Source organism: Phytophthora parasitica, assembly GCF_000247585.1.
Source record: "Phytophthora parasitica INRA-310 unplaced genomic scaffold supercont2.16, whole genome shotgun sequence".
NCBI classification, from domain to species: domain Eukaryota; phylum Oomycota; class Peronosporomycetes; order Peronosporales; family Peronosporaceae; genus Phytophthora; species Phytophthora nicotianae.
In genome coordinates, this window is record NW_008649002.1 from 446,626 (window position 1) to 466,801 (window position 20,176).

The window sequence follows — 20,176 nt, forward strand, 5'->3', positions numbered from 1 at the left end:
GCTGGTGTAGAGCAGTAGGGGCTTGTAAACGTGGGCGTGAATTGGGAAATGGAGAACAGCTACAGACAAAACACACCCCAGTAAATGGTTGGTTCTGCGGGGGTCATAATTTTGCTGTGCACCTTGCATACATTATTCTTTTAGCTAGGATCGCCACATACATTATGACATTGTACGGTCCATCGCAAAAACATACATTTATTTATGATATGTATGGCCATTATTATTATTGCCATGTTATTTTCGGCAGCCCTGCTCGTGGGACGAACCGCTCACTCGTTTGACGGTGTACAGCGAGCTTCGTCCCTGTGTGCCAATTTGGCACTGCCAAAGCTTCTCGTGCCATGATTTTGCTACGAATCAGTCCTGCATTGCTCATTAACCGTTGTTCTAAGGGGGAATTGCCAGTGTAATCAGATAGTACTCCACTATTACAATCTGACCCCAATTGTAGATAATACTCATCTATTATTACTAAAACGAGCTTAAAATATTCCTAATAGTCGGATCGGACTATTAGTTCCCTATTTTTTACTTGGCTATTACATATTACCAGACTATTACCGCTACTACCAATCAAGCATTAATCTTGAAAAAAGAGCGTTAAAAAAAATCACAAACGTATCCAACCAGAATGGATGGGATCGTGTCGGCGCCCACGACGCACGAAGATGTGACGTCCGCCGTCATTACGGACCTTGTTTCACTCGCGCGTAGCTCTGAGAAGCGCTGCCCGCATGCGGACGCGCTGGCACGTGCCCTGGCTGTCGTGTCTCAGTGCTACAGCGTCCCGGTGCCTTCGAGCGCCGCGTCCGCCATCCCGAAGGCATTAACGGACGTGTCTGACCTGCTACAGCGCCACCGACTGTATGCAAACGACAACGCGCCGTCCGTGTATACGTCCGAGCAGCGTGTCGTGATCGAGAGCGGCTTGCGACTGCTGTGGACTCACGTGACGACGTATCAATTACATGCGGCGCTGGTAGACGTGGTGCGCACAATCGACTTCATGCCGCGTGCTGTGGCTTTCTGGAAGCAGATGAAGAAGCGCACTGTGCGCGAAATTCTTCTGAGAGGGCCCATGCAGTGGATATTGTCGCGTGCACAGAGAATCACCGCCGGAGAGAGAATCCGAAGCTTGCAAGAGACACTGGAGGCACATTTGGTACGGGTATTGTTGATGTGAACCTAGTATGAATTGAAGAGTTAACGAGTGCTGTCAATGTAATGCAGAGGAAGATTGGAATGCTGAAGGAGCTGACGACGCGATGCTCGAGCACATTTGCGAACTACGAGCAGTTGGCGGGGAGGATGAAGGAGGGCATGGCATTGTTGGAGCTCGTGTACAGTACCAATGGCCTCTGCCCACCTCGTAAAGGACACGGAGCGTTCAAGTCTCAAGACCCAATTCTCTTCACGGCATTTTACTTCGGTAAGTTTGAAAAGTTAAATGTTATGGATTCGTTGAGTACTAACAAGAAAAACGTTGTTATAACAGATGATAACATCTTCGAGAAAGGTTGCGATGGCATTGCTTCGAGTGACGACGTGGTAAACTCGATGCGTCGTGTGGAGAACAATTTAATTGTGTTCCGTACCGCACAGACGCAGTTTTCGCGATGTTTCCAAGCGGCTATGGCTCCTTGCCGTCCTCCTTCAAAGATTCGTCAGCGTTGGCTGCAGGTCACAACGGTGGCGATCTGTCTTACTGCTGGAGGCTTCTGGGTCGTTAATAACCAGGAAGAGTTCCGGGCTGGCATTGCCGCTATGCACGCGGCACTGCAAGAGTTCCTGAACGAACACATGCTTGAGCCTCTCCAAGCTATCTTCGAAGAAGTGGTGTTGAACCAGAAGCCTGAGATCCAGGACGCTAAGGCTCTACTAGACACGAAGGATAGTCTGCGCCGCATGTTGTCGGACTTTGTGAAAGACACGAACCCCAAGGTGTCATCGGCGGAGATGAACCGTATCATGGACGAGATGGACATGTCGGTGGTGTCGTTGCAGTATGAGAAGCAGCTCGCTGCGGCTGTCAAGAACCTCATGACGGGAGACATCGTTCGTATGCTGCTGATTCAAGTGCAGTTCATCAAGAAGGAGCTGATGGTGGCCATGGGAGCCATCGACGAGTTGATGCATGCGAACCAGCTGAACATGCAGATGATGGCTACAGTCCCTACCTTCCTCGTCTTCGGCGGCTTGTACAAGTTGGTCACGTCGGCCTTCCACATGATCTACAAGCGCATGAGTGACAGATTGTTCTACGACTCCCACGAGATCGCTGGGTTCCTGCGAAACAACTTACGCGACATCGAGCGTCTTCTTAACAAGCAGAACCGTGGCTCTGGTGTGAGTGACGAGGCAGTGCTGGGCGTCCGCGATCTTGGATTTCTCATCTTGCTGCTGCACCAGCTGCGCGACCTTTTTGAATCCTATCGCGCTCTGTTCCAAGAAGAGGAACAGGAGCGGTTCGAAGAGGATCTGGATGACCTCATTGGAGAAGGTCTGCTGGTCTCGCAGCAGTTGGCCGTCATTCAGCGCATGTACCATTCGCATCCGTTCCTGTACAGCACAAAGCCCAACAAGGCGCGCTGGATTTTGGACTAAAAAGAGCAAAGCGGGCTTAGCGTATTGGCATCACATCAAACAAATCTAGCTGAGCTGGTAGTCCTGCGGCGAGTAGTACTCGGCGAGCAAGCGGTAGATGTACGACGGCTGGTGAGCGCCCGTGTTCGTGATGAAAATCCTCACACACTCAGGCGGCACGTAGTCATACGCCGGGTTCAATACCTCCAACTAGCAAACACAAAGTAGAGCAAATGTCAGCGAATCAAGCCATCAACCACAGCAATCAGCAGCAACTCGTACGTTGTCCACGGTGTCCTCGTAGTTGTAGATGCTTGACGGAGCCAGAAGCTCGCTCAGAACGTCCAAGTCGTGTGCGTACAGTGGAGACAACTTAATGAGACCAGCAACACAGACGACAGGCACTGAGCACTTCTTGGCAGCCAATGCAATGTTTTGCAGTCCGCTCTGCGCAATAAGACCGCCATTAGCGACCACAGCCGCTGCCGGGACCACCACCTTGTTTACACGCGCCATCAAGGCGAATACAGCGCTGTCCGGAATTACTGTTACGTGGATGCCACTCTCCGCCAGAGCATGTGCCATGTGCTGGCCATTCAGCGAAGGCGCAGACTCCACCACGATCACCTGGAACGAGCGCTTCTTAGCTGCTGTCTTCAGGAAGGCCTCCACCGACAGCGACTGTCCGAACGTCAGGATCACCTCGCTGTTACAGTTAAAAGAAAAGAAAAATACAGTAACCTACATTAGCAAGTTGTATCGTCATCAACATCTCCAGCAACTACGTACTCCGTGTGAATGTATTCCATAGCCTGGTCAGCAATATTGACGTGCAGGCTGTCAATCTCGTCGACAAGCTCGGCAATACCTTCCATCACAGACTGCAGCAATAAACAACGCTTAATATCCACCTTCCCAATAGTCCAATAACGCAGCTAGCTCACCAGCTTGAGGTCTGTAATGGGGATTGAGAGGTCCGTGTCGGTACCGGGTGTCAGGATCGTGCCAAGCGAGCGGGATAAGTTGTTGTTGCGGCCCGACACCGGCGCCGCAGCGGATGACAGCTTAAGCGCGTTCGAGTGCTCCTCACGGATGATGTACAGTACACGACGCACGACGTTACCGATGGCCAACTCGTGCGCGTGCGCCTTCGTGAGCATGTGACCTAGCTGACGGATCTTCTCCAGAATCTCCCCGGCCGTCGACCATTCCACCGTCTCCAACTGCAATGTAGCTCCCGTCAGATTGTATACAATATACTCCATCATCGGCGTGTATACGCACCACTTTGCTCAGCACGCTGGTGGTCATCTTGGCCGTCTCATACGAGCCGCGCAGTTGTCTGTATACACGAATCTATACAGTTAGTTCCTGTGTCCCTACCTCCACATAAGCATCTCAAACTTCACATATAACAATACTAACCTGCGCTTAAGACTCAGCACCAGCTCATCCACGAGCTCGCGCACCGCTGGCCACTCATCCAGCCACTCCTTGAGCTCCTTGGTCGGCGCTGCCATCTTGACCTTTTTTCACTTTGTGGTCCACCAGAGTGCGGAATAACAAATAGTGGACCGTCCTCTATTCGGAAGCTATTGTTCTTCGAACAGAATATTCTTCATTAGAGAATATTAGTACTGACAGCAACATGGTGCTGGGGCTGCTGCTGCGGGATGAAGAAGAGCGGCGTCTGTCGTTCGACTTCGAGATGCTGCTGCCTGAGGACGGCGACGACCGCATGGACAGCGGCGAGCACCGAAACGGCGCCGTGGTGGGCGTCGGCGGCGCCACGTTCGGTCACCAGGCCGCCAAGAAAGATTTCAAGCGCGGCACCGTCGTGTGTCGCCACTGGCTGCGCGCGCTGTGTATGAAAGGCGACAACTGCGAGTTCTTGCACCAGTACGATATGTCAAAAATGCCTGAATGTCGCTGGGGAATGGAATGCCAGGTGCCCGAGTGTCCGTTCCGACACGTACCAGACGAAGAGCGTGTCGAGTGCGCCTTCTACAAGCAAGGCTTCTGCTCGCATGGCTCCAGTTGCCGCTACAGACACATCAAGTTGGCCAGAGAGGAATGTCCTGAGACTGCAGACTTTGCTCTGCAGTCCAAAGTGGCGGATGAGGAGAACGTCAAGCGCAGAAAAGCTCAGCCAGTCAATGAGTTCTTCAAGATCGCGATCTGTAAGCACTGGGAGAAAATGGGATCATGTCCTTTTGGCGACGAATGCCACTTTGCACACGGAGAGACTGAACTTCGACCGTTTCCTAAGGGTGAGAAAGAGGAGAAGGAAGCACGAGCAGGAAGACAAGGTGGACACCATGGACCAGGGTTTAATGGTGCAGATCGACAACATCAAGGACCGCCGCCAGGTCCACAGCTGCCGGACGATGGCAAGATGGCCAAGTATTTCTTGGTACAGTCGGCTAGCTACTTGAATCTGGCTCATTCCGTGCACCATGGACGCTGGGCTGTCCCTCCGGCTGTGCTTCAGCAGATCAAGATGGCGTCGGAAACGTCGGATGAGGTCTTTTTGCTATTTGCAGTTGGACCAAGCAAACATTACCAGGGTGTGGCGCGACTGGTGAATGGCGCTATGGCGAGTGTTGATACGTCAATGGGAGAAGACCTATCGACTGGTATCGTGCCGTACGAAGCGGACGGCAAAGCAGAGTGGGCCGGCTCGTTTGGTATCGAGTGGCTGCGTATTTGTGAATGTCCGTGGGAGAGACTCGCTCAGTTTGAGAACAAGCATCTTGCTGTTCCAGAATGGTACGAATTGGTCGTGTTCTATTGTGCGATCAAGCTGATGCTAACGTTAGTTACCGCTGTTGTGAATTACAGTCCGAACGGCCAGGAACTGGACGCTGAAACAGGCCACGCATTAGTGCGTTTGCTGTTTAATCAACCTCAGATTCAGCTCCACTATCGATCCGTGGAGGACGAACCGAAGCTTCCAGGAGGTGCAGAAGAACTCGCGACTCGGCGACGGGAAGCAGCGGAGAGTTTGTTTGGCGCTCCTGGTGGACCTGGCTTTGGTGGACCCGCGCCAAGATGGCAGGCCACACAACCTGGATTCGTATTCACATGCACCACACAGACGATTGACGAGTGCTTTGGTCGCATGCTGTTCGGTCTTTCTCAGGAACAAGAGGGACTAGCTCAGCAACACGTGACTCCGGGCACTCCTCTGTTCCTGCTTAACTTGTCGGACCAGCACCTTTTGGGTATCTTCGAAGCTGTGTCTCCTGCAATCGTCAATATGATGCCTGGTGCATTTTGCCATGGACCGAACATGCCGTCGCCGTTCCCAGTTCAAGTGCGCTTTGCTGTCATGCTGAACGCGCCAGCTCTACCCACGTCGGACCCGCAGATCAAGCAGGTTATTGGAGATAACGGAGTGGATGTTGGTCCGCTGTCACTGCAAGTTACGCAGCAACTGGCAGACGTGTTTGCTGAGCGTAGTGGTGCTGCATTCCCACCGAACGGACCGCCTATGGGTCCTGGGGGCCCGGATCGCTTCCGTGGTAAACCACCAAGCGGTCCTAGTAGTAGATCCAGTCACGATGGGCCGAAGGACCCCAATGAGCCGGCATTCCTTGAGAAACTCGTCGTAGGAATCGAAAACGACAACGATTTCGGAGTCACACGCCGTATTATTGGACCTGCTGGATCGAACATGAAGCGTATTAGTGTAGAAGCTGGTGGGAATGCCAAGATCCGCGTCCGTGGTCGTGGCTCTGGGTCGAAAGAAGGCGGACCAGAAGAAGCTGATGAACCTCTGATGATTCTGGTGTCTGCGGAGAACGAGCGCAGCTTCCGTATCGCGTGCTCACTGACGAGTGAGTTGCTTGCAGCTATTCACCGTGATTACCAAATGTTCCAGCAACACGGACACTTCCGTGGCGGTGGCCGAGGCCCTCCCGGCCGTGGTCACCATTAGTGAAATAGCGAAGATCCACACAGAGCTTCTTATGGGTCTCAAAAACAGAAACAATAAACATAAAATTTCTTTAAAAAAACAAATTGTATTTACTCCAGCGTAATGACTCTCTCAGCTCTTACAGAACGCGCTTGGACGGCAGCACATTCGAGATGGACTGTGCGTACGACATGAGCCGCTTGACAGACGTGAGATATTTGCGCTGAGACTCGTTGTTCATGACGTGTGCCTGCTTGTTCGAGTGGATCTTCTCACGACCGGTGCGTTCGTGGATACCAACCATGGTAACACCGATAGGCCAGGCCGCATTGCCAATGGCCAGCTTGATATAGGCGTCATTCGCCATCACGAACTCTCCCTGACGGCAGAACTTGACAATATCCACCAGATGCGGCAAGATATCGGGCGGCACTTGTCGGTGTTTGCAGAGCTTGAACAATGGTCGAATGTAGTCCTTGCACTGCTTCATGGTCTTGACTGCGATCTTGCCCTGCGCTGTGCGCTTCACATGGTCCGGTCTATTGGCCAGATCTTTCTCCCACCTCTGTAGCATGCCCTTGAAGAACCTGTAGACCATTTTATCGGCATCTTTCTCCTCGTCTTCTTCCTCTTTACGGTCCGTCTTGCTCTTCCCATCCCCCGCAGTGTCAGCGACGTCAAACTCCTCGGCGTCTTCTGCTGCATCGTCCGCTGTGTCTTTCTGTTCTCCGTTCATCCCGCTGTCTCCACCGACGAAGCGATTGCGGATATCGTGACCTGCTCCTAGTTCCACCTCGTGTTTGGTAACAACGTCGATTTCCAGTCTGCGGAGCCGCGTCATGCGGTCCTTCATGCTCTCACCAAATAGTGTAATAGGCTCACCAAGTTCTCGCAGGCGTCGACGCAGATCAGGCCATGGCAGGATGGCTTCACTTTCTTCCTTCACTTGAGTCTTGTCTTCGGTATATTCTGTAGATTCATCCAGCATTTGCTGACTGGTTTTGGAGTTTTCTTTCTGGTCCAGTTTGCGCTTCTTGGTCGGAGCCTCCTTTGCCTTCTCCTCTTCTTCAAGCAACGACTCCACCTCGGCACGACGTAGATACTTCTCCTTCTTACTGTGCTTCTTCTCCTGAACCACCGAGATCTCCCGTTTCTTAGCGGCCATCACCCGCATCAACGCGTCCATGGTTGCTCAGCAGCTCCAACAACACTAATTGACGCGAACAGTATTTTTGTTTTTACCGAAAGTGTATGTTTTGATCTTAAATGGTGTGTTGTACACAATACACAACTTTTCAACGATCTTGAAGTGACCATCATTCATTTTTATTAGCGACGTTCAAACGGCGCAGAGGCACTTGACCTCGCCGCTCCCGACATCATGATGATGTCTCTGCTCGAGAAGGAGGCGCGCGACCCGGTGGAGGTGCTGCGCGTCAAGCTGAAGGACTCGACGTCCACGTCGCTGCTCAACTCGCAGCTGGTGAGGCTCGACTCTCGATCGTTGACCAAGTCATAAAGAAATTTTCATAAATTAAAAAAATGTGTTCGCAGTTACAAGAGATCAAAAGTGACTACATGGCTAAGCAGGACAGCACCACGGGGCAGCTGGCAGGTTTTGTACAGGCCCAAGTGGACGAGATCGAGCGAGCCAGCGCATTACTAGAGTTAGAGACACCTGTCAAGCAAATTGTCAATAATTTGAACGACTTGGGGCAGAACTGCCGCCGAATGAACGAGGAGCTAGGCGAGAAGAAAGTCTCTTCCTCTGGTGTGAGTATCGCTCGACGCAACTTGAAGGAACTGGAACATCAGATGGTGTTCTATGAGGAGCTACCCAAGAAGGTTCAAGGGCTGCACGATGCTCTAGACGGTGGACTCATGAGCTTCGTGGACGTTTACATCAAGTGGCAAGAGATTGATGATTGGAGGCAGAAGACGTTGCACGAGGTTTGTTAAGTGTACTACGATGTTATGCAAGACTGAATGTTAATTAACTTTCTCTTTTGTGTAGTTAAGTGTTGCTGCCGTAGAGAAGAGTGACGAGCTCGGGAACAGGTATACATTATGTTCATGCTTTGGAAAAGTAAATTACTAATATTTATTTTACGTTTAGTAAAGCTCAGGCGCGTGTATTGGCTTCGATGGGGTCGAGATTGAGCGCAATTGAGAGTGTACAGAAGCGCATTTACGCTGAAGTATGGGGCTGTATGCACCACTGTGTGGAAATAGCACAATATGGCAAACAGCGACTCATGGATGCCTTTCAAGTGCTGGATATGATGGAAACACGACGTCAACGCTTCGTGGATTCGAAGAAGGAGGTGTATCTGGACAACCAGTTGAAGCCTGTCGCTGAGTTTAACATGACGATACGAGAAAGGTGCAAGACTGAGATCATGACGTCACTTGCGAAGCGTATCGAAGGCATTTTTCGCGCCGCTGAAGGCGAAGCAGAGGTCGCGAAGAAGGACTTATTCACTCCGGTTCTCGAGGCTGCGACCCAGTTGATGGTGGACCTGGAAATTGTGCAGTCCGATGTGGCACCATGTTTCCCGAGTGAGATTGATGTGGTGCATTTGTTCACGAGCACATACAACGCTCAACTTGATAATGAGATCACGAAGCTCAGCGAGAGATCCGACGTCGGGATTGCACAGCGTCTACAGATTGTCCAATGGATCGACTACTACAACACGGAAATCATCAAGTACAAGCATTCGCGAGCGTCAATCGTACTGGACAGAACTTCTCAGGAGCTTATGGAGGGCTATCTGGATGAGATTAAAGTCCAGATCCACACGTGGATAACTAATATCTGGAAGCGAGACGAGGAGTGTGTTGTGGGGCCTCAGGGTGAGCTGCAGTCAACTCGTCCCAACGACATTGTGAATATCTTAAAGTCCCAGATCTCGATCGCACAGGAGTGGTTGAGTGGGCGATTGGTGGGGTGCGTGGTCGCAACATGCCTACAAGTCCTCATGGAGGAGTTAAAAATCCGGTACGATAGCATCGCTGGCAAACTGGAGACGGTTGATGCAGAAATGCTGTGCTCCTTTATCAACGATGCAGAGATTCTCCAGGTATGATACAGTAGAGAAGACCAACTGGGAGAGAAATTAACATTTTTTCTTCATTACAGGCGAAATGTCCAGAGTTGGTCGAGGAGATATCGTTCGCTGAAACCGATTCAGAGGAGAAAGAAGCCTTCGACACGTTCATGGGAGATAGCTTGGATACCACGTCGACTGATATTGTCGCTTTTGCCACGAACGCTTGCGATTTAATCGTAAGCAAGATTTTCCACGAAGTGGAGCAGGTACATAGAAAAACTAACGCTATGCACGTAAACGTAGCGATTGTATAGATACTTACTGATACTCTTTACAGGACACAACAAAGCTATGGTTTTCGAAGAAATGGGACGAAGGTGCTCCTGTGGTTGAGACTTTGTTAGCCACTCTTGACGATTACTACCCAGACTTGAAGAAGTGGATATTCGGATCGTTTTTCTTCTCCAAGGTTGTTCGGCAATGCTTGAATCGGTGTGTAAAAGAATACTGCGCGAGATTGATCCAGCGGACCCATTCTTTTTCAACCCCAGCAAGCACAGCTGCAACCGTCGACAACGACTTGCATGTACGGACAACGATTAATGTATTTGTGCACTCTTACTAACTCTTGCGCATGCAGAATTTTGTTCAATTTTTCAACAAGTACAGTGCTGATCTCCGTCGAACAGGAATCCGCTCAGAAGAAGATATCAAAAAAGAGTTCACTGCAGTACAAGTGATCAGCTGTACTTTACGAGGCGAGGCTCCTCCAGACTGTACTCAACAAGAAACGGGAGAAGTTCTCCGTCATGTAGTCAAACTGATCAAGACGACGTCGACTCAAGATGCATCTAGCCACAAGACAAAAGACAAACCGGTGAAAGAAGGAAGTGTGAAGAAGAAACGCTTCGGTGCTATTTCGAAAGGCAAAAAGAACAAGACAAAGGATAAACCCGAAGCTGCCAAAGCTGGTGCTTCGGAGGCTGGTAAAGAGTCAAGCTCACGTGCAAACTCCTTCAGTCAGCAGGACGAAGATGGCGACAGTTTTACCGTGCAGAAACTCGATATGGCGGCGTTTCTGGGCAACTAAACCGATTGAAAAGGGTTCGTGCATTTGAAATATTTCTCCGCTAACACTTCTCTGGTTGCTGATACTTTTGTTCTCTTCATAGTTTTTGCAGTCTCAACTCCAGCTGCAAGTACAATTCCTTCTCTGTGAAGAGATGAATACGTTTACGTTTCGGATCCATCGGCTTCTGGTACAGCTCCAACACCACAGGTCCGTCTTTGATCTCATCCATCTCGAGCAGAGCCCAGCACCGACAACTCTTCTTACGCTTCTTGGCTTTGTAGTGGAAGAACTCGAAGGTAATAGCAGCTCCGTCTGAATCACAAGCAACGAAATTAGCAGAGTTCTCGGTCTTGAGGACGAATAATTAACTTACGATCCTCCATCTTCCGCACGTTCGTGGCGAGCTGAATATTGGCATTAAACGTCACATACTGCGGTTCATTACATGCCCCTACTCCAGTCTCACGGCTCTCCTCCATCGCTTTGCCACTGTAGTCTAACAACATATTCAAGAGGAATGAGTGGGTCATTGCATCTCTAGACGCCTGCAAAGCTTACCGAAGACGGAGACTGCCATTGTCGGGTTGACATACACACAGGCATCTTTCAACCCAACCTTTGTGATCCGGATATCCAGGTACGTAGCTCCAGGAGATCGCAGCACTGCAACTTGTGAAGTCGCGTTCACAAGTTCGGCAGCTGCAGTTGCGTCCATGTCGGCGTCTTCATCGACATCTTTCGCTTTATCCATTGAGCCACGAGTCTTGGCTCGCATCGCTCGACTGACATCAAGCGGGAACACCTCTGGCTCGTCAGACAGCGCACCTCGAAGAGCTACAACTAAATATTAGTAAATGTAAAAAAAAAAATGTAGTATGATATCTTCATACCGTTCAATACATCTTCCATGTCTTCCTTTGTAGGTTTCCGTTGGTCATCAACCGAACTAAGACACTTAGCTCGCATCTCGATCGCCACAATGACTTTTTCAATAATACCCTAAAAACATTTTTGTTAGTGTTGCAAGTTGGAAAACTCACGTCCACTCGTACCTTTTGCGCTTCTGTAAGACGTTGACAGGCTGGTAAAGCGTTGGTGATCCGTCCAGCCAGTCTGTAGCAAGGCAGTAAGGATCCAAGTAAAAAGAATAAGGTAGAATTGTAGTATTGACGAACCTTTCGTAGGCTTCAACTGCCTCTAGCACTTGACCCCACCCATCCGTATCAACCGCTTGCTGCAAACTCCTACACCAGGCCGCATGGAGCTTCACAACGTCCTCCATCTTGCCTACTCTCAGAGTCGCGACGTCTTGCCAAAACCGTTTTCAGATCCAATTCAAGGTTTCAATTTATGGTTACAGTGTCATGATATCTTTATTACATTTTGTACATAGCCTTCCTAGGCTAGTGTTGCTTGTTTTGATACCGCCCTCACGGTGATACGCGCTTTGCAAGTTGGCGATGCAAGCGCATCCACCGAGCGTGTAGTAGCTGCTTGCGGAGTTCTTCTTCAGGTAAAACATGAAGCAAGAAATCCACAAGATAAGTGGCACCTTCGAGTCCGAATGCCACCTCCAGATACTGCATGAAAAAGCGTGCGGTAGTCCGTCCTTTGCCGAACTGACGAGCCTGTCGCTGGAAGAGGTAGAACAGGTTGGGGTTGTGCTGGCAGTCGTCCCACACTGCGTCCAGGATAGCTGAATTGAGTGAGTCCGCCACGTCGAAGTCAAACGCTAACGCAAACGCATCGGTACCATTAGAAAGCGTTCGCTCGATCTCCACCATAAAGCGCCGATCCATCTCATCCACTCCTTGCCACATTCGTCGTCGCTGTCGCTCTGTCATCTTCATTTCCTCTTCACTTTCCAGGTCTGGCATAATTCCCGGTACAATACGTTCTCGCTCAGCCAGTAGGTAAAACCCATTGACACATTCGAGTGTAGGTAGAATATACCCAAAAGTCATACTAACACGACCACCTTTTCGAATCGATCGTAGGCCAGCAAGTGGTAAGATATTCTGTTCCGAACCTTCATGATCGTTCGTAATGAGATAAATAGACAGATCTAGCATAGTAGCCAATAGAACCAGCTCCACTGCACCCACACGTAGCTGTCGTCGAGATTTAAATTCGTGAAGTCTCTTCTTGAGATCCACAGCAGAAGTACGAAAGTGTCGTTCCAAGGTGTGTACATGCAGTAGTCCATAATTCGCCAGTGTTTGACGTAGTAGCTCCACACCGACAGATAACTGTAAGTGGTCATTCGCAAGAGCATCCGTAGCCTCCCGATCTGACTTCCCATTCTCCTTTGGTGTCTTCGCCGGAAACCCCGTGAGTGCATCGTATAATCTCTTGTCCAGGTCGTTAAACTGCTGAAGTTTATGCAGCACGCAATACAGCGCAGTTAGAGCACCCTCCGGAGGTGCGTAGGTTTGTTTAAAACCTCGAAGTCGCAACATCCGCATCATTTTGTTGTGTGTGACTCGGAAGGAAGAAACGCGACAGGCACATTCGTATTTGGTGCACATGGCCATGTTTCGAGACTTGTCGTCCATGAGATTGGCCTGTAACTCGTCCAGCTTGGCGTCGTCACTGCGTCGCTCTTGGATCCTCGGTCTCCGCTGTCGGATCAAGTGTTCGCTGTCTCTGTCTTCGAATTCCTGTTCGAATTCGACCCCTTCCAAGGCGCTATATTCACTGCTATCCACTGTACCCATTGTCCCGTTCATTCTTCCTTTTGCATCGTCATCTCGATCTCTGTAGTCTAGGCACAAGACGCAACTCTCGAACTGGTTGGGTAGTGCCGTCACCTCCGATGTGATCAAGCCGACGTCAAAGTTGCAAAAGCATCGCAACACGAGCGGTGCGCGTGGGTCTAGAAACCTCGTGAGTCTCAAGTGTGGACTGCTCAGTAATCGCGCCAAATAGTCGTTTAGTTCTGCACAACGTTTAGCCAAGAATTTGGCGCTGCGATGTCTTCGTAGCCATGTCCGTCTTCGGTGCGGAGGAGGTGGTGCCAAAAGCCTCATATCTTGAGGAAAAGCATGTCGTAGTTGTGCATCTAGACCCTGAAACTCGTGGAAACTTCGGAAGACTCGCCATGACGCTTGCAATTGGGTTCCGCCATGTCGGACACTACGGAACACCACCCGCGTGGAGAGCAGGAATTCCGGCTGTGTCATGAGAGAACTGTCGAATTGGGACCCGTCGACGTGCACGCGCACCTGCAGAATTGCAGTCACATCGCGCACTGCAAGACGCATAGAAAACTTGTTCTATTACAATTATTTTCCAATTGACACCTGCGCTCTACGCTGGAAATTGGCAACTGTGGCCGAAGGCGGTGAATTCAGCGAGCAGATGGCTGCGTGTGATGTGGTGTAGGACCTAATCAGACGAACTTTCTGCTCATAAAGATAGTCGATATGAAAGAGTATGTGAATATACAATTAATGAATGCTTAGAGTTATATCAGTGCTGATATTCTGAATGTATTAAATATTGAGGGTGCGTCCTTTTACAATTTCTCCAAAGGACACAGCCATCTCTGCCGTTACACTCGTGTCAAAACCGGCGACAGGATCCAAAACCGAGCCACGCTCAAGGAAGTTACGCGGCACTAACACGACGGCGCTGAAGCAAATCGAGTTGCGGCCACGATGGTCGACGCGCACCAATTGGTGGTGGGAAGAGTACATGTACACACTGGCGGCATCACGATGCAATTTGACGTTTTTAGAATTCCCCAACGGGTATTTAGATTCGAGAAGTTCTTACCAAAAGCGCTGGACACTACGATGTGCTCTGCCATCTTCTCGTTGTCCTGGCATCCACGTCGCGGTGCCACATGGTCCTCTCACTCACGTCGCAGGTTGCCGCATATTGAGTGGCCACCAGAGACCAAAATTTGCTGGTGCCGTCTGCTATGCGAAGCCACCCGACTTCGTGGAGAGCTACACACTAGATGAACAGATGCTGCTCACTCGATTTACAGTTAATTGCGCTGGTCGCAAATTGGTTAAACACAGAACGGCAACTAGCAAGAGTCTCCGATAAAAGAATCTAAAAGCGTGCTCCGATGAGTGTCTTCGGGGTTAAGAACGGATAGAGCAGATACCCGTCTCCGTTGAAGTCATACAAATAGAATACTAGTAAGCGTCAAGACATCTTCTCGAGGGATAGAGTGTCAACTTGTCCACTTGGATAAGTTGTAGGGTACCCTAAAACATAATACTCACTAACTTTCCTAACGAAAATTGGGTACAATTGGCGACTCAATTTTTGGCGCGAAACTGACGCAATGGCGAGTCTGTCGGCGAGCGAGACCGAGTTCCTAGTGAGTCCAGCCGCGCGGCTTGTACTGGCGAAATGGCGATTACCTAACTGTGTGTTCGTCTTCGTGTCTATCCAGGCAGAGCAGGAACTCATTCTCATCATGCCTCAGTTCCACCTGCGGGATAACAATGGCATGCTCAACTTCATTGGCGTAAGTGGCCCATAATTGCAAAAACAAATTGGGTATTCTGACAAATTGGGTATATTTTTGCTCAGGGTAACTTCGGACCTTTCCAGCCAGGTATCACCACGCACGTTCCGCTGTGGCTAGCCATCATGCTCAAGCAGCTCAACAAATGCCTAATTCTGCCACCCTCATGGCTCTCTGTTGGTACGTCGAAGCTGCTTAAAAATGGACACTTTTCATTTTTGACTTTTTACCCATTTTCCTTGGTCCATTCAACAGACTACCTGACGTCGCGGCTGGAGCGTGAGAAGACGAGTGAAGTGTTCGAGGAACTGCCATTCCACTACTTGGAAGTGGCGTCGCTGCTACTGAAGAAGTTAGTATACAATATGCACCCAAATTTGGGTTTACCATTGATAGCTTGAAACTCACTATCGTCTTGTGCAGTGCACCCGAAGATTTGGATCAGGGTGAGCATTTACGCTCACTGCTGGAAGATCTGCAGAACGTTCGACAGGACAAGATCCGCAACGGTCTGACCAAGATCGCCACCGACGTACAGGGTGGTGGAACAGCTTTTGCCATTCAGATGAACAACATTTCGGCGCTTGAAATCAATTCGATGCGCGAATTTATGATCGGGGTACGTTCACTTGCCATGGATGCATTTAAGTGTCGATATATTGAATATTTGCGTGTATTCTGCAGTCCCTGAATCAGTTCTTCCAGCTCTCACAACTGACGGCAGCAGCTGGTGCGTTCTACAGTCGAAGTGGCTCATTAATTATCCTAAACTTACTGGTTTTAATGTAGGCGAGGAAGATTCTCAGTCCCAGCCCCAATCTCAGTCTCAGGGATATTCCGAGCCTTCGTCAGGTACGCTCGTTTGGTTTAGAACACCACAATGTGCTCTAATGGCGTATCATTTTTGCTCGAACAGCGGAAAGCCCTGCGGCACGTCGACTTCTTCGGCGGCATCGAGGATAGTGATGCACTCGGATGCATGTCAATGTCACCGCTCTATACGCTGGATACGTGGGGATCTACAAACGTTAGGATGCTGGATAATATCACCTTTTTCAGTGTTGCTCACCTGCAATCGCTCGTTGGAAGTCATACGTGTTCGAAGCCCCAATGAAGCGGACAAGTCATTGTACTGTTGACAAACACAGCACATTGGTGTGTGTTACATGCTGGAATCAAGTACCAGACTGTAATCCTCAAGGGAGGCTCGCTCCGTGCGACTACTTGATAAAGCAATCGATTGATCCATTCAACAAGGGCACGGAATCCAATGATAAAGACGCACCACTTGACTACGCAGACAAGTCTGGCGTGGATACTGCACAAAATCTGCGGCATTTCAGAAATTAAAGTGGTGTGTAACCTATAGGGGCCAGATTCATTTTTTTTTTTTTGTTTGAACGAGTATGGAGCTTAACGCTGAGTCCACGCAAGGCAGGTCGTCATGCTTAACTGTCCCCAAAAGTACTGACTGCTTCTGAACTAATCTGAATAATTGTTGCTGTTTCCGAAAACCTTAATGCTGTTGTGTGATTGAGTGGTAGTGGAAGCTGGGTGCAACGCCTTGAGTTCGGACAATTTTCTACGGTTTTTGCAACTGAGTCTCGCTCAACAGTTAATGCAAAAATGGGGACGTCTTGTATTTCTTGTCGACGGCAGCTTTCCCAATGAGCTGCGCTACGACGACGTTTACTACTTATTTCACTATGACGCTCCGCGTGCATGACGAGATACAGGCATATTGCTCTGTGGACTGGGACTGGCGACGTCCTTTTAGTATGATGGAGGCTCACGACGCTTGCCTCCTAGTTTCCTCTTGTGCATTTTCCCGTCCCTATGTTTCTTCGACTTCTTCTTCTTGCTCGGTTCGGGCTCTTTCGTCTCCAGCATTGGTACTGCAGCAAAATCTAGCTGTGCCTGTGTCTGCTTCTGCAGCTGCGAGAACGGCGTGGGCACTGGCACAGGGTTCACCATGATGACGTCTGGGTTCTTCAGCTGCAAGGCCTCTGCTGCCGCTCGTTCCCGCTCCCGTTTGTCTTCTTCCGCTGCAGCCACGCAACATACTCCGCACAGCACGGCGCACACCAAACATCCGCAAACATCCTCGGCGTCACTCATGTGAAGAGAGAGTCTCACTTGAAAAAAAAAACTAGTGATAAATGCAAATAGTTTGCAGTCACGTGCTACGTAGCTGGTAACTTGAACAATGAAATGGGTAGCTCACACGACATTCAACGAAAAGCCGGGTGTTAAACCCGCGAGATGGTTCTTGGAGTCGGACGATGGAAACGGCGTGGTTAATGGCGGTGCGGGGTCCCAAAACACGGACCGTGTCGGTGCGGGGAATCAAGAGAAGTATGCAAGGCAACAAGTCAACAATTGAAAAGTTCGGTTCAAGTTGCTGAACTCTTCGCGTCTCTTCAAGATCCGCACCTAAGACGTACTTACCCATTTCGCACCTAATCGACCATTGACAATACCCATTTTTTTTCGCTTTTCAGTGGCCACGACGTCATTATCACAGTTGCAAGGCAATGGCGGACGGGGATCTGTGGCGCGACCGCAACAAAGTGTTCGTGGCGGGTTTGCCGCTGCATGTGGACGACGATGCGCTGTACGACAAGTTCAAGCCGTTCGGCGAGATGCACCAGTCCAAGGTGGTGTACGACCAGAAGACGGGTCGCTCGCGCGGCTTCGGTTTTGTCACTTTTTGCGAATACACCAACGCTCTTGACGCCGTGGACCAGCTGAACCAGACGAAATGGGAGAAGCGAACGCTCAATGTGCGCTTTTTGCAGCCGAAAAATGGGTCCACTGCAGGCGGAAATGGGGCAGTTGCCATTGCGAATCGGCCGGCAAAAGTCATTGGCCCGCGCCCCGAGGGCTGCACCACCATTTACGTTGGCAATCTGGCGTACGATATCACAGAGGAGGTGCTGCGCAAAGTGTTTGACAAGTGTGGCAGTATCCGCGCTGTCCGCTTTGCCGAGCACATTCAAACGAAGGAGTTCCGAGGGTTCGGATATGTGCAATTCCACGAAGAAGGACCGTGCGAAGCGGCCGTCAAGTTGGACGGCATGGTGGTTATGGGTCGACCTATGAACATTGACTACGGATCGAGAGACGAAGGCTACGCGCAAGCGCGCGAGGAGCTGCAAAAGAAGCTGAAAAAGGGTATTTGCCACAAGTTCCAGCAGGGACAGTGTACGCGCGGAGACGCCTGCAAATTCGCTCACGTAATGCAAGACCAGGATGCCGAAGAGTTAGTGCAACCAGCGGAGCGACCGGTGGGTGGAATTGCCACTCCGGGTGCTTCCTTGGGTGCAACTGAACAAGAATCGACTGGACCAGCGATGGAACAGACTCAGGCAACTTCTGATGCGCCGGTTTGCATCAATTTCCAAAAGGGAAAATGCAAACGCGGAGCGGCATGCAAATTTCAACATTTGCATGGAAATGACGAGAAAACTCCGGAAGAGAATGAAAATGTGGAAATGGAGATTGTAGAGGAGGCAACTCCTGAGGAGGAAACTCAAGCCGAGGAAGGAGCACCGGTATGTCAGAACTACCAGAAGGGCAAGTGCAAACGTGGTGCTGCCTGTCGATTCCGTCACGTTGCTGCACCGGCTGGAGGTTACCCAGAGCCTGAGGAGGACAGCTGGAAAGCTCCAGTTCGTGTGGCATTGCCGGTTGCTGCAGTTGCCGAAGTGGCAGTGTGCAGAAATTTCCAAAGTGGCAAATGTATGCGCGGAGCGTCATGTCGTTTTGCACACACCGGACAAGCAACACAGGCCGCTCCTGTGACGGCCGTGGAGGAAGTGAGCGAGTACCAGAAGCGATTCCAGAGCGTTTGCTACAATTGGCAGCGCACCGGATCCTGCGTACGCGGAGATAACTGTCCGTTCCAACACGATGGTGCGTCAACTTCGAAGGGCGAAGAGAGTGACGAAGTGGACGTAAAGGGCGAAAAGAAGGAGAAGAAACACAAGAAGGACAAGAAACGAAAAGCGATTCAAGAGGATGACGACGAGGATGCGAAGAAGAAGCATAAGAAGCACAAAAAGGAGAAGAAACACAAGAAACACAAGAAGCACGTGGATGAGAGCGACTAGTTCATAGAACTCGTTCGGGATCCTTAGACAACTAGATTTGATTGAAGACACATTTGGTACTGTAACCTTCATCCAGCCGGATTTGCGTTTGATCATCATGGGTATTTCGATACTTACGGGAATTACAGGTCGGCACTAAAGAATTTGCCTATCAATTTGATCAAAATACCAATCAAATGGTTTGATCAGACCCTGGCTTTGCTCATGCCAGAGTATTTAATGGCGACGAACGTGATGCTGCTCTCGCGCAGATCCGTCGTCAGTTGCAAGTGTTCCCTTCGATGGACTTCATGATCGCGTCCTTGCTGGTTGTCTTGGAAGACGTGCGGATGCCGATGCCAGGGTAATTAATGACCTCAAACGGTGAGAAAGCTGTGAACCGTTTGCAAATGTCAAAAGGTTGTCAATTGGGGCCAACACTAGAAGTTTTAGTGGGTTTCATTTCTTCTCGGTTTTTCCTGTTTGCGCGTGGTGTGCTGAAGAAGTTCCAACCGGCCTACTTGGAATAACCTCACATGCTGGCTGTGATGAGAACGGTCTTCTCGGTGGTCATGGCGGGAAGAATCAGCACTGTCATCTAAGATGGCATTGCTTAACCAACAACATGATGACTCGTCTTGCTTACTACTGTATTAATAAATAGTTGAGTACTATGACAATTTCCTGACCGACCTGCAACAAGTGATCCTATTCAGAGCTCCTTGCAAGAGTGATAGAAGTTGTTTGGCCTTACTAAAAGCCTGCACCTGATTCGCAAACGAGCTGTCTTCTGCGCAAACGCATTCCCCCCTGAGTTATAACATCCAGCTTTGCAGAAATTGAAAAATACTTCAAGTAATGAAAATATAACTCCTGGCGGTGTTCTACAGTTTATCGTCATCATTTTCTGCGACTGCGGTCTCAGACTGAGACTCTGATCGCTTGGTAAGACGTTAGATTTGTCAACTG

The 20,176-nt window shown here is 50.0% G+C and overlaps 11 protein-coding genes across 17 annotated transcripts; 5 read left to right on the forward strand and 6 right to left on the reverse strand.

The window, feature by feature from the left end:
* The first annotated feature begins 565 nt into the window (after window positions 1-565).
* On the forward strand, window positions 566-3,440 carry PPTG_08801. Of its 2 annotated transcripts, XM_008903526.1 has the most exons (3): window positions 566-1,165; window positions 1,234-1,432; window positions 1,499-3,440. In XM_008903526.1, the coding sequence occupies exons 1-3, from the start codon at window positions 635-637 to the stop codon at window positions 2,605-2,607; spliced, it is 1,839 nt and encodes a 612-aa protein (XP_008901774.1). In that variant the 5' UTR covers window positions 566-634; the 3' UTR covers window positions 2,608-3,440. The 2 variants fall into 2 exon arrangements, with proteins under 2 accessions (XP_008901774.1, XP_008901775.1); XM_008903527.1 differs by having other exon boundaries at window positions 566-1,432.
* On the reverse strand, window positions 1,430-4,188 carry PPTG_08802. 2 transcript variants are annotated; one of them, XM_008903528.1, is made up of 6 exons: window positions 4,012-4,188; window positions 3,871-3,928; window positions 3,531-3,809; window positions 3,376-3,467; window positions 2,869-3,292; window positions 1,430-2,796 (listed from the first exon to the last, which is right to left on the reverse strand). In XM_008903528.1, the coding sequence occupies exons 1-6, from the start codon at window positions 4,104-4,106 to the stop codon at window positions 2,653-2,655; spliced, it is 1,092 nt and encodes a 363-aa protein (XP_008901776.1). In that variant the 5' UTR covers window positions 4,107-4,188; the 3' UTR covers window positions 1,430-2,652. The 2 variants fall into 2 exon arrangements, with proteins under 2 accessions (XP_008901776.1, XP_008901777.1); XM_008903529.1 differs by having other exon boundaries at window positions 3,531-3,928.
* A 28-nt stretch (window positions 4,189-4,216) lies between these two features.
* On the forward strand, window positions 4,217-6,623 carry PPTG_08803 (hypothetical protein). Its single transcript, XM_008903530.1, has 2 exons — window positions 4,217-5,355; window positions 5,428-6,623. The coding sequence occupies exons 1-2, from the start codon at window positions 4,235-4,237 to the stop codon at window positions 6,524-6,526; spliced, it is 2,220 nt and encodes a 739-aa protein (XP_008901778.1). The 5' UTR covers window positions 4,217-4,234; the 3' UTR covers window positions 6,527-6,623.
* Window positions 6,592-7,738, reverse strand: PPTG_08804 (hypothetical protein). Its single transcript, XM_008903531.1, has one exon. The coding sequence runs from the start codon at window positions 7,689-7,691 to the stop codon at window positions 6,645-6,647; it is 1,047 nt and encodes a 348-aa protein (XP_008901779.1). The 5' UTR covers window positions 7,692-7,738; the 3' UTR covers window positions 6,592-6,644.
* Window positions 7,739-7,836: 98 nt separating this feature from the next.
* Window positions 7,837-11,296, forward strand: PPTG_08805 (hypothetical protein). 5 transcript variants are annotated; one of them, XM_008903534.1, is made up of 9 exons: window positions 7,837-7,988; window positions 8,060-8,455; window positions 8,520-8,563; window positions 8,622-9,588; window positions 9,648-9,824; window positions 9,896-10,144; window positions 10,199-10,662; window positions 10,731-10,837; window positions 10,912-11,296. In XM_008903534.1, exons 1-7 carry the CDS (start codon window positions 7,887-7,889, stop codon window positions 10,646-10,648), a joined length of 2,385 nt encoding a protein of 794 aa, XP_008901782.1. In that variant the 5' UTR covers window positions 7,837-7,886; the 3' UTR covers window positions 10,649-10,662; window positions 10,731-10,837; window positions 10,912-11,296. The 5 variants fall into 5 exon arrangements, with proteins under 5 accessions (XP_008901782.1, XP_008901784.1, XP_008901781.1 ...); XM_008903536.1 differs by having other exon boundaries at window positions 7,837-8,455; XM_008903533.1 differs by having other exon boundaries at window positions 9,896-10,662.
* Window positions 10,666-11,912, reverse strand: PPTG_08806 (hypothetical protein; the record flags this gene model as incomplete). Its single annotated transcript, XM_008903537.1, has 6 exons — window positions 10,666-10,942; window positions 11,004-11,126; window positions 11,189-11,464; window positions 11,521-11,629; window positions 11,683-11,743; window positions 11,806-11,912. 6 exons carry the CDS (start codon window positions 11,910-11,912, stop codon window positions 10,725-10,727), a joined length of 894 nt encoding a protein of 297 aa, XP_008901785.1. The 3' UTR covers window positions 10,666-10,724.
* A 40-nt stretch (window positions 11,913-11,952) lies between these two features.
* Window positions 11,953-13,952, reverse strand: PPTG_08807 (hypothetical protein). Its single transcript, XM_008903538.1, has one exon. The coding sequence runs from the start codon at window positions 13,891-13,893 to the stop codon at window positions 12,061-12,063; it is 1,833 nt and encodes a 610-aa protein (XP_008901786.1). The 5' UTR covers window positions 13,894-13,952; the 3' UTR covers window positions 11,953-12,060.
* A 172-nt stretch (window positions 13,953-14,124) lies between these two features.
* Window positions 14,125-14,460, reverse strand: PPTG_22397 (hypothetical protein; the record flags this gene model as incomplete). Its single annotated transcript, XM_008903807.1, has 2 exons — window positions 14,125-14,335; window positions 14,408-14,460. 2 exons carry the CDS (start codon window positions 14,458-14,460, stop codon window positions 14,125-14,127), a joined length of 264 nt encoding a protein of 87 aa, XP_008902055.1.
* A 442-nt stretch (window positions 14,461-14,902) lies between these two features.
* PPTG_08808 (hypothetical protein) lies at window positions 14,903-16,628 on the forward strand. The gene is made up of 8 exons (XM_008903539.1): window positions 14,903-14,966; window positions 15,042-15,116; window positions 15,182-15,296; window positions 15,372-15,468; window positions 15,540-15,735; window positions 15,801-15,846; window positions 15,906-15,968; window positions 16,033-16,628. Exons 1-8 carry the CDS (start codon window positions 14,931-14,933, stop codon window positions 16,077-16,079), a joined length of 675 nt encoding a protein of 224 aa, XP_008901787.1. The 5' UTR covers window positions 14,903-14,930; the 3' UTR covers window positions 16,080-16,628.
* Window positions 16,629-16,889: 261 nt separating this feature from the next.
* PPTG_08809 (hypothetical protein) lies at window positions 16,890-17,234 on the reverse strand (the record flags this gene model as incomplete). The annotated part of the gene is made up of 1 exon (XM_008903540.1): window positions 16,890-17,234. The coding sequence occupies one exon, from the start codon at window positions 17,232-17,234 to the stop codon at window positions 16,890-16,892; it is 345 nt and encodes a 114-aa protein (XP_008901788.1).
* A 416-nt stretch (window positions 17,235-17,650) lies between these two features.
* On the forward strand, window positions 17,651-19,351 carry PPTG_08810 (hypothetical protein; the record flags this gene model as incomplete). Its single annotated transcript, XM_008903541.1, has 1 exon — window positions 17,651-19,351. One exon carries the CDS (start codon window positions 17,651-17,653, stop codon window positions 19,226-19,228), a length of 1,578 nt encoding a protein of 525 aa, XP_008901789.1. The 3' UTR covers window positions 19,229-19,351.
* Window positions 19,352-20,176: the final 825 nt, after the last annotated feature.

Coding starts and splice junctions, on each gene's coding strand:
- PPTG_08801 (XM_008903526.1), top strand. CDS start 635: ATGGATGGGATCGTGTCGGCGCCCACGACGCACGAAGATGTGACGTCC. Junction 1,166..1,233: donor AGACACTGGAGGCACATTTG/GTACGGGTATTG, acceptor AATGTAATGCAG/AGGAAGATTGGAATGCTGAA. Junction 1,433..1,498: donor CTTCACGGCATTTTACTTCG/GTAAGTTTGAAA, acceptor TTGTTATAACAG/ATGATAACATCTTCGAGAAA.
- PPTG_08802 (XM_008903528.1), bottom strand. CDS start 4,106: ATGGCAGCGCCGACCAAGGAGCTCAAGGAGTGGCTGGATGAGTGGCCA. Junction 3,293..3,375: donor ATGGAATACATTCACACGGA/GTACGTAGTTGC, acceptor TAACTGTAACAG/CGAGGTGATCCTGACGTTCG. Junction 2,797..2,868: donor ACGAGGACACCGTGGACAAC/GTACGAGTTGCT, acceptor TGTGTTTGCTAG/TTGGAGGTATTGAACCCGGC.
- PPTG_08803 (XM_008903530.1), top strand. CDS start 4,235: ATGGTGCTGGGGCTGCTGCTGCGGGATGAAGAAGAGCGGCGTCTGTCG. Junction 5,356..5,427: donor CATCTTGCTGTTCCAGAATG/GTACGAATTGGT, acceptor TGTGAATTACAG/TCCGAACGGCCAGGAACTGG.
- PPTG_08804 (XM_008903531.1), bottom strand. CDS start 7,691: ATGGACGCGTTGATGCGGGTGATGGCCGCTAAGAAACGGGAGATCTCG.
- PPTG_08805 (XM_008903532.1), top strand. CDS start 7,887: ATGATGATGTCTCTGCTCGAGAAGGAGGCGCGCGACCCGGTGGAGGTG. Junction 7,989..8,059: donor CGCTGCTCAACTCGCAGCTG/GTGAGGCTCGAC, acceptor ATGTGTTCGCAG/TTACAAGAGATCAAAAGTGA. Junction 9,589..9,647: donor ACGATGCAGAGATTCTCCAG/GTATGATACAGT, acceptor TCTTCATTACAG/GCGAAATGTCCAGAGTTGGT.
- PPTG_08807 (XM_008903538.1), bottom strand. CDS start 13,893: ATGCGTCTTGCAGTGCGCGATGTGACTGCAATTCTGCAGGTGCGCGTG.
- PPTG_08808 (XM_008903539.1), top strand. CDS start 14,931: ATGGCGAGTCTGTCGGCGAGCGAGACCGAGTTCCTA. Junction 15,297..15,371: donor ACCCTCATGGCTCTCTGTTG/GTACGTCGAAGC, acceptor TCCATTCAACAG/ACTACCTGACGTCGCGGCTG. Junction 15,469..15,539: donor GCGTCGCTGCTACTGAAGAA/GTTAGTATACAA, acceptor CGTCTTGTGCAG/TGCACCCGAAGATTTGGATC.